This window comes from Chionomys nivalis, chromosome 1 (genome assembly GCF_950005125.1).
Source record: "Chionomys nivalis chromosome 1, mChiNiv1.1, whole genome shotgun sequence".
Taxonomy (NCBI): domain Eukaryota; kingdom Metazoa; phylum Chordata; class Mammalia; order Rodentia; family Cricetidae; genus Chionomys; species Chionomys nivalis.
Window position 1 is genome coordinate 30,985,053 of NC_080086.1, and position 15,246 is coordinate 31,000,298.

The 15,246-nt window shown below is 44.4% G+C and overlaps 1 protein-coding gene across 4 annotated transcripts in view; it reads right to left on the bottom strand.

Annotated features, from left to right (window-relative positions):
• Positions 1-13,738, bottom strand: part of Dcp1b (decapping mRNA 1B) — a 43,698-nt gene extending 29,960 nt beyond the window's left edge. For 3 of the 4 annotated variants that reach the window (XM_057773619.1, XM_057773611.1, XM_057773628.1), the window contains exons 1-3: positions 13,589-13,738; positions 8,898-8,938; positions 4,561-4,688 (exon numbers count right to left, since the gene is read on the bottom strand). In XM_057773619.1, the coding sequence (XP_057629602.1) occupies positions 4,561-4,688; positions 8,898-8,938; positions 13,589-13,738 (319 nt within the window). The remainder of the gene's footprint in view (positions 1-4,560; positions 4,689-8,897; positions 8,939-13,588) is intronic. The other variant, XM_057773646.1, reaches the window with a different exon arrangement.
• Positions 13,739-15,246: the final 1,508 nt, after the last annotated feature.

Below are 15,246 nucleotides of genomic sequence, written 5' to 3' on the forward strand. Positions count from 1 at the left end.
GGAGGTGTGGCTTTGTTGGTGAGTTTACTTGCAGGTGTGGCTTTGTTAGGGGAAGTGTGTCACTGTGGGGCGGGCTTTGAGGTTTTGTGTGATCAAGACACTGCCCGGTGTCCCAGCTGACTTGCTGTTGCAGACTTGCTGATGTAGGACTCTCAGCTACTTCTCCGGCACCATGTTGGCCTGCACGCTGCCATGTTCCCTGTCATGATAATGGACTGAACCTCTGAACTGTAAGCGGCCACTTCAATGAAATGTTTTCTTTTATAAAAGTTGCTGTCGTCATGGTGTGTCTTCACAACAATAAAAACCCAATACACACGCATGCGCGCGCACACACACACACTAAATAAATAAAGCTCACTTAGATCAAATATCATTTCAATAAACTCCAATAAAGCTCAGACTATAAATTCTTTTCTACAAAAAAGTAATCTATTTTGTGTTTGATTAAAATTCAAAATTACTTATCAAATAATTTTTTTTCTTTACTGATTCTCTGAGAAAACTTGCTGTGAACCATTTGCGGCCCTACTGTACTGCAATGGCAGACATGATTCACGAGCTATGGCAAGTGAAAGGCCCAGAGCCTCTGGAGGTCTGTACGGACCCCAAGGGGAAGTAACCATGAAAACAAGCTTGCATGAAGCCAGGCTCCCTGTCCAAAGGGGCATTATCAGAGGCATCACAAAAATCCTATGTAACTGTTACATAACCAGCTGAGCTGCAGAAAACACTAAGAGGCACCCAGACCTGATGGCCTGTGTGATAAACCCTCTGTGGACCCCGGATGTCAGAGGCTGAAAAGCTCTGATAAGTTAACTAAGAAAAACAATAGGCGTCAAAGGCAATCAGCATCAGGCGTTAAGGAGAACAAAATGGAGCAAAATGAGCGCAGAAGAGTGAGAAGACACTGCCTTCACACTTTGCTCAACTGATTTCATTTTTCCATACCAAGCACACGCGATCCCAAAGACTAACTTCCATTTGTAGTCATGCTTAACTGCGGGAGGCAGTGCAGGGGTGTGGACTAGCACCCAGGGCCAGCACTGTAGGAGTACAGACTGGGCTGGCTCCTCCCCAAGCCTCAACTTCTCATCTGGAAAAGGCCAGTGAAAGCAGCACTGGTCGTCCACAGAAGACCCACAGGGATGAACCACGCCTGAAAGTTTAAATTAGAAATAATAAAGAAGCAGGTAAAAGTAAATTTAAAAATACACTTTACTTATTTAGCCTTATATCCAAATATTATCATTTTAATGTTAGCCAATATAGAATTATTATAAGATTTCTAAAGATTCTTCCTTCCTTCCTTCCTTCCTTCCTTCCTTCCTTCCTTCCTTCCTTCCTTCCTCCCTCCCTCCCTCCCTCCCTCCCTCCCTCCCTCCCTTCCTTCCTTCCGTGCTAGGACTTTGAAAAATGCTGTGTGCTTTAAACACACAGTCCTGTTCCTTCAGACAAGCCACACTTTAAGGTCAACAGTCCCAGGTGGCTGCTCACCACCATCCTGGACATACCTAGAGACAGTGAGTGAGGCTTCCTGTGTGCTTACTAACTCCACACAGCATTTTCTGTCAGACAGGCCCTGGGAGACATAGGAAAGGTATTTTTTTTTTTTAAACCAATGCATTAAGGAAATTCTATACTTTTGGTATTGTATATTACATAAGGCAATATATAAGAATTTCAGAATATCTATTATGACTAGATCAATTATTTGTACAAAATAAGAACAACCAGAAATGACTGATAGGTAACTAGTATTCATTTATTCTATGTTCTTTTTTTTTTTTTTTTTTTTTTTTTTTTTTGGATTTTCAAGACAGGGTTTCTCTGTGGCTTTGGAGCCTGTCCCGGAACTAGCTCTATAGACCAGGCTGGTCTCGAACTCACAGAGATCCGCCTGCCTCTGCCTCCCGAGTGCTGGGATTAAAGGCGTGCACCACTATCGCCCGGCTCTATGTTTACTTTTAAAGGTTTATTTCACACACACACACACACACACACACACACGCACGCACGCACGCACGCACGCACATACGCACAGCCTCATGTCTGGTGCATATGGAGGCCAGAAGAGGGTGCTGTGTCCCTGAAACTGTAGTTATAGCCAGTTGTGAGATGCCACGTGGGTGCTGAGAATTGAACCTGGGACTTCTGGAAAAGCAGCCAGTGCTCTTAATTGCTAAGCCATCTAGTCTACATTCATTTTTGTGGCTTCTCTATTAGCATGTGAATATGTTAATGCTATTCAGGACACAGTATTTTTTGTGTGTACGAGCCAGACATCGGTGTTGTTCTTTCTTCTCTCCCACCAAAACCAAGGTTTCTCTGTGTACCCCTGGCTGTCTTGGAACTCGCGTCATTCTTTAAGGTGCTGTCCACCATGGTTTTTGAAGCAGTCTCTCACTGGCTTGGAGCTCACCAACTAAGCTAGGCTGGCTGGCCAGTGAGCCCCAGGGAGCCTCCTGTCCCTGCTTGCTAGGATTACACACACACCACTCCACCCAGCTTTTTCAATGGGATTTGGGGAATCAAACTCAGGTGACAATGTTTGTACGGTACGCACTTTATTAACTAAGCTAGGTCCTTTGCCCAAATATCCTTTTAAAAAAAAAGAATATAAATTTTGACATAACTATAACCATAGTGCAAAAAAATAGCAACAAACCATATTTTTAAATAAAATACTGCAAAACCTTTCTTTTCATAGGGCCTACTATTGGTAAGTCACGTTATTGTTCTAATAACTCTATTTTTTCTCATTAAGGACTAGACATTTATCACAACAACCTATTTATGTACAATTAACTATAGCATCATATTTAATGTATTGCTACATTTAGTCTTAAACTATTCATTGGGAATTACATTGTTAAAATTCCGAGTAGTATACAGTAGGCAAGTTCTGTGTCAGGAGATGTGTGCTATTTATGTGTGCACATGTGCAAGTGTGCTTAGCAATGCATGAGTGTACAGAGGCTAGAGGCTGATGTCAGGATGCCTTCCTCTATGTTTCCATCTTCTTTTTTTAAGGACAGAGTCTCTCACTGACCCCGTAGCTAACCATTTAGGCTAGAATGAATGGGCACAAGACCCAGGGCCTGCCCGTCTCTGCCCCCAGCATTGGGGCTACTGGACAATTATTTGGGTGCTAGGGATCAGGACTCAGGTCCCACACATGCAGAGTAAATACTTTAAACACCAAGACATCTCCCCAGCCTCTTTTGTGTTTGTATGCTGTATGCAAGTGTGTGTGTGTGTGTGTCTGCACACGCACATTTGTGTCAGGGTCAGAAGTTGACAACAGATGTATTTCTCTGTCACTCTCCATTTGTTTTCTCACATTTATTTGCTGGAGAGGAGGGAGCATGTGACACTGTGGGGTGTGTGTGTGTGTATAGGTCAGAGGACAACTTGTGGGAGCTGGTGCTCTCTTTCCACCCGTATGTAGATTTCAGGGATTAAACTTATGCTATCAGGCTTGGCAGCAAAGATCTTTACCTGCCGAATCATTTTGTCGGCTGCCTTGTTTTTTGAGATGGGGTCTCTCACTGAACCTGGAATTCCCAGTTCCAGCTAGCCTGGAAGGCCAGCAAGCTCTGGGGACCCACGTGACTTTGTCTTCCAGCACTGGAAATACAAATGTACACAGCCACCGCTGGCTTTATGTGTGTGTGTGTGTGTGTGAGAGAGAGAGAGAGAGAGAGAGAGAGAGAGAGAGAGAGAGAGAGAGAGATTTTGCTGCAGCGTGGAACTCAGGTCCTCATGTTGCAAGCTCTTTACCAGTTGAGCCATCTCCCTCCCTAGTACCGACCTCTTAGATCTTAAGCTCAAACCACAACTGGATTGCAAAGTCTCTCTGAAAGTTACCCACAAGGCCAAAGAGCTGGCCCATACTTACCTTTCCAGGAGTATGGTCCTATGGTGAAGACGGCCCTGAAGCTAACAGCTTCGTTAGTCTTTCTCAGATAAGACAGTGAAATGAGGACATAATACCATACCAGCAACTGCTGCTTCTTCTCGAGTCCATCAAGGACCATTCAGTTACCTACCAATCTCACCATTACAAATGGTCAAGAGAATCTAAAAGGCCAAATTCTTTGGACTTTGACTTTTCAGTAATTACATACTCAAAAGTATAGACCCTCTCTCCTCAATCACTCCTCGCAGTGCTTGGTCAGAGGTGATACATGAGGGAAACTCCCACTAATCAAATCATCGACTCTGTGTTCAGTGACACCACCCGTCCCTCTCTTGTCTCCTACCAAGTACTCACCTTCCCCATTCCTGCTCAGGATTAAAGTCAATGACTGGTTCATTCTATAGGTAGAAGAGCTGCTCAAGACAGGGCTTAAGGAAACTCTCACTTGAACACTTTCAAGCTAATAAATGTTAAAACCCAAGCTGTTGATACTAAATGCAGAGCACAGGAGGACACTGCAGCTTGGGACATTTGACTCGACTTCAGAACATGACTACCACTGCATTAAGAGACTCACATGTGGCACATGACCACCGCTGTATGTTTACATATGTATAAACATATGTAATGAGACTCACATGTGGCATTTCTGTAGAGAAGGAAAGGGTCCTGGAGCTGGAGGTCCAGGTCTTTAGTAATGGGTTCTGTTCTGTTCTCCATGCTGAGCCTATTCATTATGGTGAATCCGTGCTTTGGAGAGGCAGACCTGGAAATCACGGAGCAGGGGAAAGACATTGCTAAGCAGAGCGTACCTGCAGTGTAGCCACCTTCTGACGTGTCTATTAACTTTGCTATGTATACCCAGTTTCTCACAAGCAGTCTGTGCACCTAGGAAGCAACATTTCTTTACACTGGGCATCATATACCAACATCTATGTCCTTAAGGTCATTGTTTTTAACTGTACCTGAGGCTGTGCAGATCTTATGTACACTTTGTCTCTCTGCCTATGCTGCACATCCTTTAAGATAGAGACATAACTGCCTTTAAAAATCTTACTGCCAGGGGCTGGAGAGATGGCTCAGTGGTTAAGAGCACTTGACTGCTCTTCCAGAGGTCCTGAGTTCAATTCCAGCAACCACATGGTGGCTCACAGCTGTCTGTAATGGGGTCTATTCCCTCTTCTGGTGTGCACTGAAGACAGAGTGCTTATGTACATAAAATACAGGAAAAAATAAATCTTAAAACGTCTTACTGGAAAATACTTTCAAAAAAGTTTCAGAGTAAAAAGCATATATTTCTTACAAAAAGATAATTTTTACTGAAAGTATAAATATTAGCTTGAAACTGAGAACTTCAGGAAAATGAGGCAGCTTTGTCAGTGAACGAACGTGTGAGAGGAGGTACAAACCAGGGTCATGTAACAGTGGTAGTGTGTGTGTGTGTGCGCGCACACACACACGCGTTCCGTTCTCTTCACTACAAAGCAAACCGTTTTTCTGGACAAGCCACTATAAAACTTTATCTGGTAAAAAGTGACCTTTAGAGAGTTTCATTTTTCATTCCATTCAATAAACCTTGACTGCCCATCTGTCAGGCCCAGAGACCCACAGTATTCACAGTGTAAACTAACAATCATATGCACATTTGTCTGTGCTGAGGTGACAGCCACATCATAAGTCAACCAAGACTCTCCCAGTGACGCAGAAGGGCAACATCCGCATTTAACAGAAGAGAGTAGCATTCATTCATTCAAGTTAAAGGAGATTCCTGGCCTATCAGTACAAACAGGAAGAAAATTAGTTTTATTTTGCTTTTAACTACTTTATACTGATAAAGTACAACATTGCCACTTACAGGATTTTATTTTTAAAGCACCAACCTTTTAACTGATGGAAGGCGATCTCTGATGTGCTTATCCTACAAGAGGTAAAGCACTGACAGGTATAGCCACAATTTCCCAAACGGCCGTTTCTATTTAAACTAAAGAGAAGATGAAAATGCACTCCTAAGACAGACAGAGGGTCCTGAATATTAAATTTAGACATTCCGGTGACTGTGTCTCCATGAACTCCATCACAAATAGGAAGACATGGGAACTCAAAGAAATATTTCTTGACATGTATTTCAGTAGCATAACATTTTACAGCATAAACGGAAGAAACTATACCACAGTTTACACAACAGGCCCAGAAACAAAGATGCCAGGTGCACCGAGACACTTCTGAAGGAGAAATAAAGGTGTACCACAGACAGCTTTATTACCTTAGCTAAACTGCTGCCTCCACACTGAGAAGACCTCACCAGACCAGGCACATGGGTCTATGTGGGAAGGGCAGGTGTACACACGGGAAGGGAGGGTGTACACGCGGGAAGGGAGAGTGTACACGCGGGAAGGGAGGGTGTACACGCGGGAAGGGCAGGTGTACATGCGGGAAGGGGAGGTGCATACACGGGAAGGGAGGGTGTACACGCGGGAAGGGAGGGTGTACACGCGGGAAGGGCAGGTGTACATGCGGGAAGGGGAGGTGCATACACGGGAAGGGAGGGTGTACAAGCGGGAAGGGGAGGTGTATACACGGGAAGGGAGGGTGTACACGCAGGAAGGGGAGGTGTATACACGGGAAGGGAGGGTGTACACGCGGGAAGGGGAGGTGTACACACGGGAAGGGAGGGTGTACGTGCAGGAAGGGCAGGTGTACACGCGGGAAGGGCAGGTGTACATGCGGGAAGGGGAGGAAGCAGAGATGTCATCCCAACGAGATAGTTTGGGGAACAGGATTAAGAGACAAGGAAGGATTATTTTTCTCAGTGTAATGGTATGACTTATTTCGTTAGCCATGTGGGGCATATATCAAGAAGGACTTAAGTGCTGGGCCGTAGTTCAGTTGGGAGAGTAGTTGCCTAGCACGCACAAAGCCCTGAGCTCCATCTCCAGTATTACATAAAACCGGCACAAGGCTGTAATTCCAGCTATCCTTTGCTATACGGTTAGTTCGAGGTCAACCAGGTCTACATGAGACACTACCTCAAAAACAAGATAAAATACAAAGCTATACTTGGTTTAGGTAGAAAAGAGAAAATAATTGTATAATTCAGCAGAAAAGTCCTTAAAACCATCATTAATACATACTACTGCATCTCTCTCCTCAAAATAATCCTTCTTAGAAACGAGAGAGAATACACACCGTGCTTCAGTTTCTCTTTACATTTCACCTTCTCAAGTACTCACGCCGAACAAATCCACTTGGTGCTTCTGGAATGTTCTGGCATAAAACATGGACTAATAGGCTAGTAATTCTTGGATTCACAACCCTAAACATTTGTCTTACTTGTGGTCCAGCCTGTAGCCTGGCCAGTCATTCCTTCCTTCCACTCCCTCTCCCCGGATGACAGGGCAGCTGACACCCTCCCCTCACTGGTTCTGTATTGCACCCCAGCTGGCCTCTTAAGGCTATTCTATATTCTAGTTCTGCTTTCTATGTCCCTGTTGGCCCCCAAATTCACCTGTCAACTCACTCCTATTTCCTGTTGGCACTACTCTTAGACAATACAAAACTCTCCAAAGATGACCAAGTGCCTGGATTCCTCAATCTGAATCCACTGAGACCATCGCAAAAGTATTACTTCAGAACCCTAAAGACCAAAGGCCCAGGTGGGGGGTGAACTTCACAGAGATCAGATGAGGCCCAGATCCTTGACCAGCCCCATGCCCCCCACCACTTGAGTTCTACCAAAGGTCTGTCATTCCGTTCAAGCACTGCCATTTACCTAGAGGCTCCCTGTCTCAGTGTCACTGTGCTCTCTATCCATGAACTTTCACTTCGACTTCTGTTATTCTGGTCCCAGCTTTATCTCCTATCTACTTCATGGCAGTCACCCTCTAATATCCTGCCCAACTCCAGTTTCTTTTACCATAAGTGCCTCCTTATGATCTAACACACTGACTCTCCATGCGTTTTCGCACAGCTTATTAAGCATCCTCATGTTCATAAGCCTTCAGTTACTCCCTACTGCAAGAAAAATAAACTTCGGATCCTTAGGCTACCACTCTACCCAATCGTATCACTTATGCTAATATAAACCATCTACACCAGATTAAATCCCTACTGTCCCTTTAAACAGGAGGCTGTATCCCTACTTTTGCCTTTCTTTCTGTTGGGACTTTCTGTCCTGAAGTCCAACCCAAGCTCTGTCATTCTACAATGTCTCCCACAACCACAGGAGTTCTGGGCAGCTTTTACAGCAACCAGTACTTGGGACGGTATATCCTGTATTGTGGTCATCTTAAACTTGAATATGGGTATATATACTTGTATACTTTCTCCAGGAAAACTTCCATCAATCGGGGTTTAGACTACCAGTTTTATATTTCATCTATGTACTCCCCTAGGTGACAGAATTCAAGATACTTATGTGGATATTTGCATTAACAATAAATTTGCATGTAGTCATTAAGACAATATATATACAGTGTGTCTGTGTGCATATGTGATATTAATAATGTGATAAAAAAGGAATTACCAAAAGCATCAACTTATTAAATTAATCCAGACACATTATTAACTAGACAGTGGAAGACTGAGAAACAGATTCAACCCTGGGGCATGCTTTTTTAAGCAGTAAAGGGTGAGAGAAGGTGAGCCACAAGTCCTTCCCAACCACTGCCTAATTTAGCTAACAGTGCACCTCTAATCTCTTGGCAGTGCACAGTGTTCGCAAGCTGTGTGCAATTCATTGCAATCAGATGATGAATATGTACTGCTAGAACAAATATTAAGATTTAAGTTGGAATTCTATCCTGAAGCCAGTACCATCAGAATGCCCAGGTCACATTCTGTGTTAGTCCTCTTGCCAACTAGTAATTCTGGATGGATTTGGTTGTGGTACTTCTTTGAAATAAAATTGCCCTTCAAGATGTGACAAAACTAAGCTAAAATATCATTTCAAAAATTGTTTTTCTAAAATCACTCTTACCTTGTATAAACAAATAAGGTTCCTTCCACATCAGTCTTCTCCTAAAAATAAAGCAAACACATACCATATGTATGTTCTCTTCATTCTATGGCAGAAAACACGAACTTCTTACAGAATACCAGGGGATGGCATACAATTTCAAGTAGGCGAAGTGGCAGTATGGAACAGAGGGGCTACCAGGAGGGGGAAGACATGGACTTTGACGTTACCAGGGCCTGCTGAATGAGCAGTGCGTGGTCACTATTCTCTTTCCCAAACACACTATGAGTGGCCCACCTGGCTGGAGCCGAGAACATGTGCTCCAGACATCATCAGAAAGAGGAGATGTTAAGGGCACAGCCTTCTCCGCCATCCACCTAACTGCATGCGCGCAAGCTGTCAAATGAACTGCTATCTGCACCTCATTACCCTCCGCCTTCACTTGTGTTCACCGCCATATCCTGTCACTAGGAGAACAGATCATCTGTCAATAACTGCTCTGACTGCTAGACAGACAAGGAGTGTGTGCGAGTCTTCAGCTGAACAAATACCTTCTTGGTATGAAATACTGTAGAGTTACTTTGGCCAAAGGCTTGAAATAACATTACACAGAAATATTACCAAGTTAGGACTCAAGAACTGCCGGAGGAAATCTGGGGGAGGTGGTCAAGCTATAGGGAGAGTCTGAGTTCTTTGGCATCCCTTCCACTTCTCCAAGCCAGGAGGGATCCAGTTCTTCACCACAACGCACATGCAGTTCTTCTGCTTAACTACTAATCAGATTGTTGTAACTCAGAATTTAACGCATGCTTTTGGTGTTTATATCATTTAATTTCAGCATCCTATTATCCTATTTAAGGCCCCAGTATTTTACAATATTCATTATCCAAATTATTTAAAACTAAGTACTCTATAATTCAGATGCAAGATATATACTTTAAGAAAAAGATGTAACATTAAAATAGTTTCTTTTTTAAAGGCACAGAATTGAAAGCATGATCTTTTCAAGTAATCTACTTGATTACAGCTGTTTCCTCAGGGACTTAGGGCAGGGGTTTTGAAGCACCATCTCAGGTCTCCAGGTAGGAAGCACCATCGTCACTTGGGAGTCTGTTAGAAATGCACATTCTTAGGCCCCTGAGCAAACCCATTCAGAGCTGAACTGAGAGGCGGCAAGTGTTTAGGCAATATACAACACCTTTAAAAGGAAACCATAACAGCCGAATGGTCCTATGAGCGACCCTCAAAGGAACTGAAGCAGAGGCAGGTGTAAGGACGCCTGTGCACACGCTGTGGGGCTCCTCGGGTGGAAGACCAAGGCAGCTCCTTACTCTGCAGCCTGTGACTTGGGCCTGCTTTGGAATGCAGATCAGCTCTCTCACACGAACAGCACACATAAGCTAATTGCTTCCGACTGATTTCTTTTTTGCTTGCAACAAAAATTCTCTTTACTTCAAAAACAAAACTCTTTAATGCCTTATTTTAGTTTAGAATAATCCAAAATCAGGATTGTAACTATAACTCACAAAAACAATTCTCAAACTTGAGTCTTGTTTGGAGCAGCTCATGGAATTATAGCTCAGTAATTACAACTTGAGCCTGGGTGAGGTTTCTGCCAGATCACACTGGGACAATTCATTTACTTTTCTGTCTCATCTTCTCCACTGAAAAGGTAACTGACTTATACAACTCAAACCTTTCAATGAAAAAAAAAATGCAAGAGCTCTTACTTGGTTAAAAGGAGCTTTGGAATGTATTTTGCTGATATTGAAGGGCAGGTTTTTTTTTGTCCTTTCTGTACAAAGCAATGACTTTAGGGTGTGGCAATAGATAGAACAGGGTTTTACTAGCTTTCCTCAAATCCTCCTAGTAAGGCAGACTTAAAAGTTGTAAGTTTATAGTTCTGGAGTATTTTAGCCTAAACTCTGAAAATAAAGGTAACACACACACACACACACACACACACAAGACACACACGAAGTTCAGTGTTCAAAATAATGAAGAGTATAAAAAATGTTGTTTCATAAATTATTGGTAAATACACTGACACATCTAGAATAATTGAAAGCAATTTCAATTTTACTGAATATTCTAAGATAAGAAAAAGTGGGCCCACTTTATCTTCCTGAAGCTGTCTCTCGTCACTGCACGTGTGGCAGCAAAGCCACCTCTGCAGCTTCGTCTCTTTCACAGCTGTCTAGGTCTCATCCAGGGTTCTGATCTGATGCGCTGCACCTCTCAGCTCAGTGATGTACGGGGAACTCAGGGTTGTTAGCCAGAAATAAGGGGCACTGCAATTCTAAAACACGCCTCTAGCTTCACATTGTTCGTGGTGTGGGCTAGCCACACCAATGCCTGCTCACTTGCAGGACATCTGGCAACACCTCTGCTTCTACTCTGCAGAAGTCACCAACATCCTCATCCTCAAAGTTTTCTGATATTGTCAAAAGTCACTGGTGTGTGTGTGGGGAGGGTGGGAGCGGGTGGGGGTGGGGTGGGGATCAATTCCAGCTGAGAACTGACTGCAAAGAAAGACACACAGGGTATTTCGGGGAAGGAGTCTTTCCTGGCAAAAAGGAGTAAATTTAGTTCTAAAATTCCTATTCTTGTCAAGGGAAGACTCTTCTTAATCCTTTGTGCACCTATGTGTGTGCCCTGGGGATTAAAGCAGAGCTGTGCACGTGCTATGCGTGCTAGGCGCATGCGCTATTGCTCTATCTGCAGTCCCTTGGCCTTCCTTACAGGAACTCATCCTCTGCACCCTTCAGGCCTCATTCCAACACCCGATGCTGATTTCCAGTGTAATAAGGGCACCTCTGCTCATGCTCACCCTGCCTTCTTGCAATACTTTCTCTTCCATTCTGAAGAATATTCTTATACTTCTGATTAAGTTTACATTCGAAAGGCTCCCATCAGGAGATATGAGTGACAGCACAGGGGGACAGCAGTGACAATGTGATTGACACCCCCCCCCACTGCTCTGTTGTTGAACTAGGTGTCTCTCCTTTGCCAGGCAACCACAGCCTAGAAGATTAGTACTTTGAAAGAATGACCTTTCACTGAATGAATTATGCCCTGTCTAGAGAAAACAAGTCCAGGAGGCAGGAAAACAAAACTCCTGTAAATAATGCATTGTGACACCTTCGATGCAGCATTTGCTGCTGGGTGTCACTGGGGATCTGGTAAGCCTCTGTAAAGCTTTGAAAAGGTCTCTGTCACACAGGACTGGGAAGAGGCTTTAGGAAGCCTGCTTCCCAAGGGAGGATGCTCCACTGTGCCTTTCAATAGCTTCTGGTCTTCTGGACTGAGCCCCGTGCTGAGTCAACTTACACCGTGAACTTTTATTGGGTTCTACACTACTACAAGAATTACTTCCAAATAATGACATTATGTGGTTCTGGAGCAGTGGTTCTCAACCAGGGGATCGCGATCCCAAACAAACATCTATTTCCAAAAATATTTTCATTACCATCATAACCGTACCAAAATTAGTTACAAAACAGCAGCAACAATAATGTTATGGTTGGGGGGTCACCACAACATGGGGAACTGTATTAAGGGGCTCAGCACTGGAAAGTTCAGAACCACTGCTCTAGAGGGAAATAAAGGATCTTCACATAAATACACGTTTCATTACATGAAGACCCAAGTGGTAATTTCCTCTGGTGACCATGAAAAACAGCCTCAGTTAATCGAGCCAGGGATATTCAGAACCCTGAACATTAGAACTCTGCACATTTCCCCTTCGGATTTGGCTACTAGGTGAAAAGACATAAATTCTCTGCAACTATCATGATCATTCCTGACCTTTTTTTCAGGAGTGCCGGGGACGGAACCAAGTGCCTGACCCAAGCTCCATCTCCATGGCCGCATTCATTCTCTTTTTGTGTTCATGGTTTCCGGGTAGTTGCTATTACAGCCTACCCAATGCTGACTTTGCTCAACAACCAAAGCTTTCCTTGTATAGATTTTGATGTTTGTTTCGGACTTGGTGAACAAAGCAAAAAAAAAAAAAAAAAAAAAAAAAAATCATTTGAAATCCTTGCAAGCTGTTCTTCATACCCCATTGAACTGTGTGAAAATCGATGGTTATAGGTGAATAATATTAGGTTAAAGGTGAATAATAATATTTGGTCCAAAGTCACGCGAGAGGGGGAAATGACACCTTTATATTCAAAGGTATGGCTTATAAATTATATGACTCAATAATACCTAAGCCAGAACTAATTTGTCTCCTGTTCCAATCCCACTCCAGTTGTGAAGGAAACTAAATTTCATTCGGTTGCTGTAGGATGTGGTTCGGTCTTGTGAAATGCACCGAAATGGTTAGGCTCCCAACCATGGACTCCTACATCAAAGTCTGGAGCGTCCCATACATTCCCACTTACTCTTTATTCCCCAAAGCCTCTTGCTCTTTAGGTGGGTGCCTGCCCTACATTTCTGACCCTGGCTTCTTCCCATCGGCGAGGCTTGGAGCTCCGCTCTGCCCTCCGCTGCCAGAGCGCTTCTGTCTTCCGGTCTCGAGGCCTGAGCCGGGCTCGCTGCGGCGCCAGCCACACCTCCGGGATCCATCTTCCCCCCCTACCTGAGGGTGGGTCGCCCGGACCGCCCTCCTCCAGGATCGGGGGGGGCCCCCTCCCGCCCATACGAGCCCAGCATCCCCCGCCCCGTCCCCGCTCCGCCGTCCGTATGTCCGCCGCGTCCGCACGCACCCACTTGTTGGCCCGATGGAAGAAAGTGTACAGAGCCACCTGGCTGGCCACATCCACGATGCGACTGATGTAGGGGTCGTGGCGCTGCAGGGCCGCCAGGCTGATATCATGCCCCTTCCCAGGGAGCCCACCGGCGGCACTGGCCGCCATCTTCCCACCCGCCCTCTTGCCCGGCCTCCGCGAAGCCCCCTCAATCGACCGCCGAGCGAGCGACCGCAGCTGGGCGACCTTCCGCCTCTTGGGGACCCAAGCTAGGCTTCGCCAATCGACGGCCGGCCCTCTCGCGGAGGATCGTCGCCTTGGCAACGAGAAGCCCAGGCCTGCTTTCTGAAGCCGGTTTTTTCCGTTATTTCTTCCTACGGGAGCCTCTGAGCAGCGTACATTTCCTTCTCGGCTGTGGCCCACGCCTTGGCTTAGCTCTTCGTTGACTCTTCCCTACAAAACCCAATCAAAGACAGTAACTCCAAAAAGAACAACTCTGGAGATTCTTAAAGGGTGCGCCCCCAAATCCCTGAGGGATTTCTTGAGACTCTAAGAGGCCTGCGATGTTAAGATTGTCCACAGCAATGCTGAGACCTGTGATGTGTGCACCGACACTGACCTAACGCAGGCCCAAAACTGTACCACCAGTCAGTGTATTTTTGCTGCTGTGCGTTCACTGGAAAACGACAAGCAGCTGAAGCCAGGTGTCACTTGACAAAACTAATAATTCGGTTGAAATTCAATCCCTGGGTATGCTTTTTAGAATAATGCAGGGGGGAAAAATAGAAAGTGTGGATAAAACAGCCATCGCATGCCATATTTGCCTCTAGGAAAAATGTTCTGTGCTTGAGTTGGGCTGAATTTGTGGTTGTACTGTTCACTTTTGTTGATTTGGCGGGGAGGCTGGTTTCTTGAGGCAGAGTCTAGCTATGTAGTCATGGAGGGCTTCAACCTACCCCACTCCTGCCTTGGGGTCTCCAGTACTAGAATTAACTGGGGTGTGCCACCACCTAGCCCAAGGTTTTTATTTTTACATTAGTTTAGCATGAGAGAAAGATGGGTACACTATAATTATTCAGATAGATACTGGACAGGCTTTTGCTTTTTTTTTTTTTTAATTCTTTTTAATTTTTTCAAAACAGGGTTTCTCCAAGTAGCCCTGGCTGTCCTGGAACTCACTCTGTAGACCAATCTGGCCTTAAACTCAGAGACCTTCCCTGCTTCTGCCTCCCGAGTGCTGGGATTAAAAGCACATGCCTCTACCACCTACCTGGCTCTGGACCGACTTTTTCAAAACTAAGATTTACTTGTCATTTCCAAGAAAACAGGGACACTTATTGTTGCCAGTGATAATTCTTGAGATTAATTTTAAGAAATGGGCCAAGACCTTGACAGTGTCTCAATACTTAAATCTTTTCTGATGAGATCGTGTGATATTAATGAGTGCACTTAAAAAAATTACTGTCTAATGGAAACTGTCGACATTTAAAAGATATTTCTCTCTCAATTCAGTGACTTAATGTTTTTCAGATAATAAAAGGGTGTCACAAAATCGTGTGTAGATGAGAGATCCATTCAAGGTCAAGGTGGACCAATAGACATCAGTGAGTTACAGAATATGAAGTGGATAGATAGGATTCCAGATAGCCTTCAAGAAACTACAATTTGCAAATTTT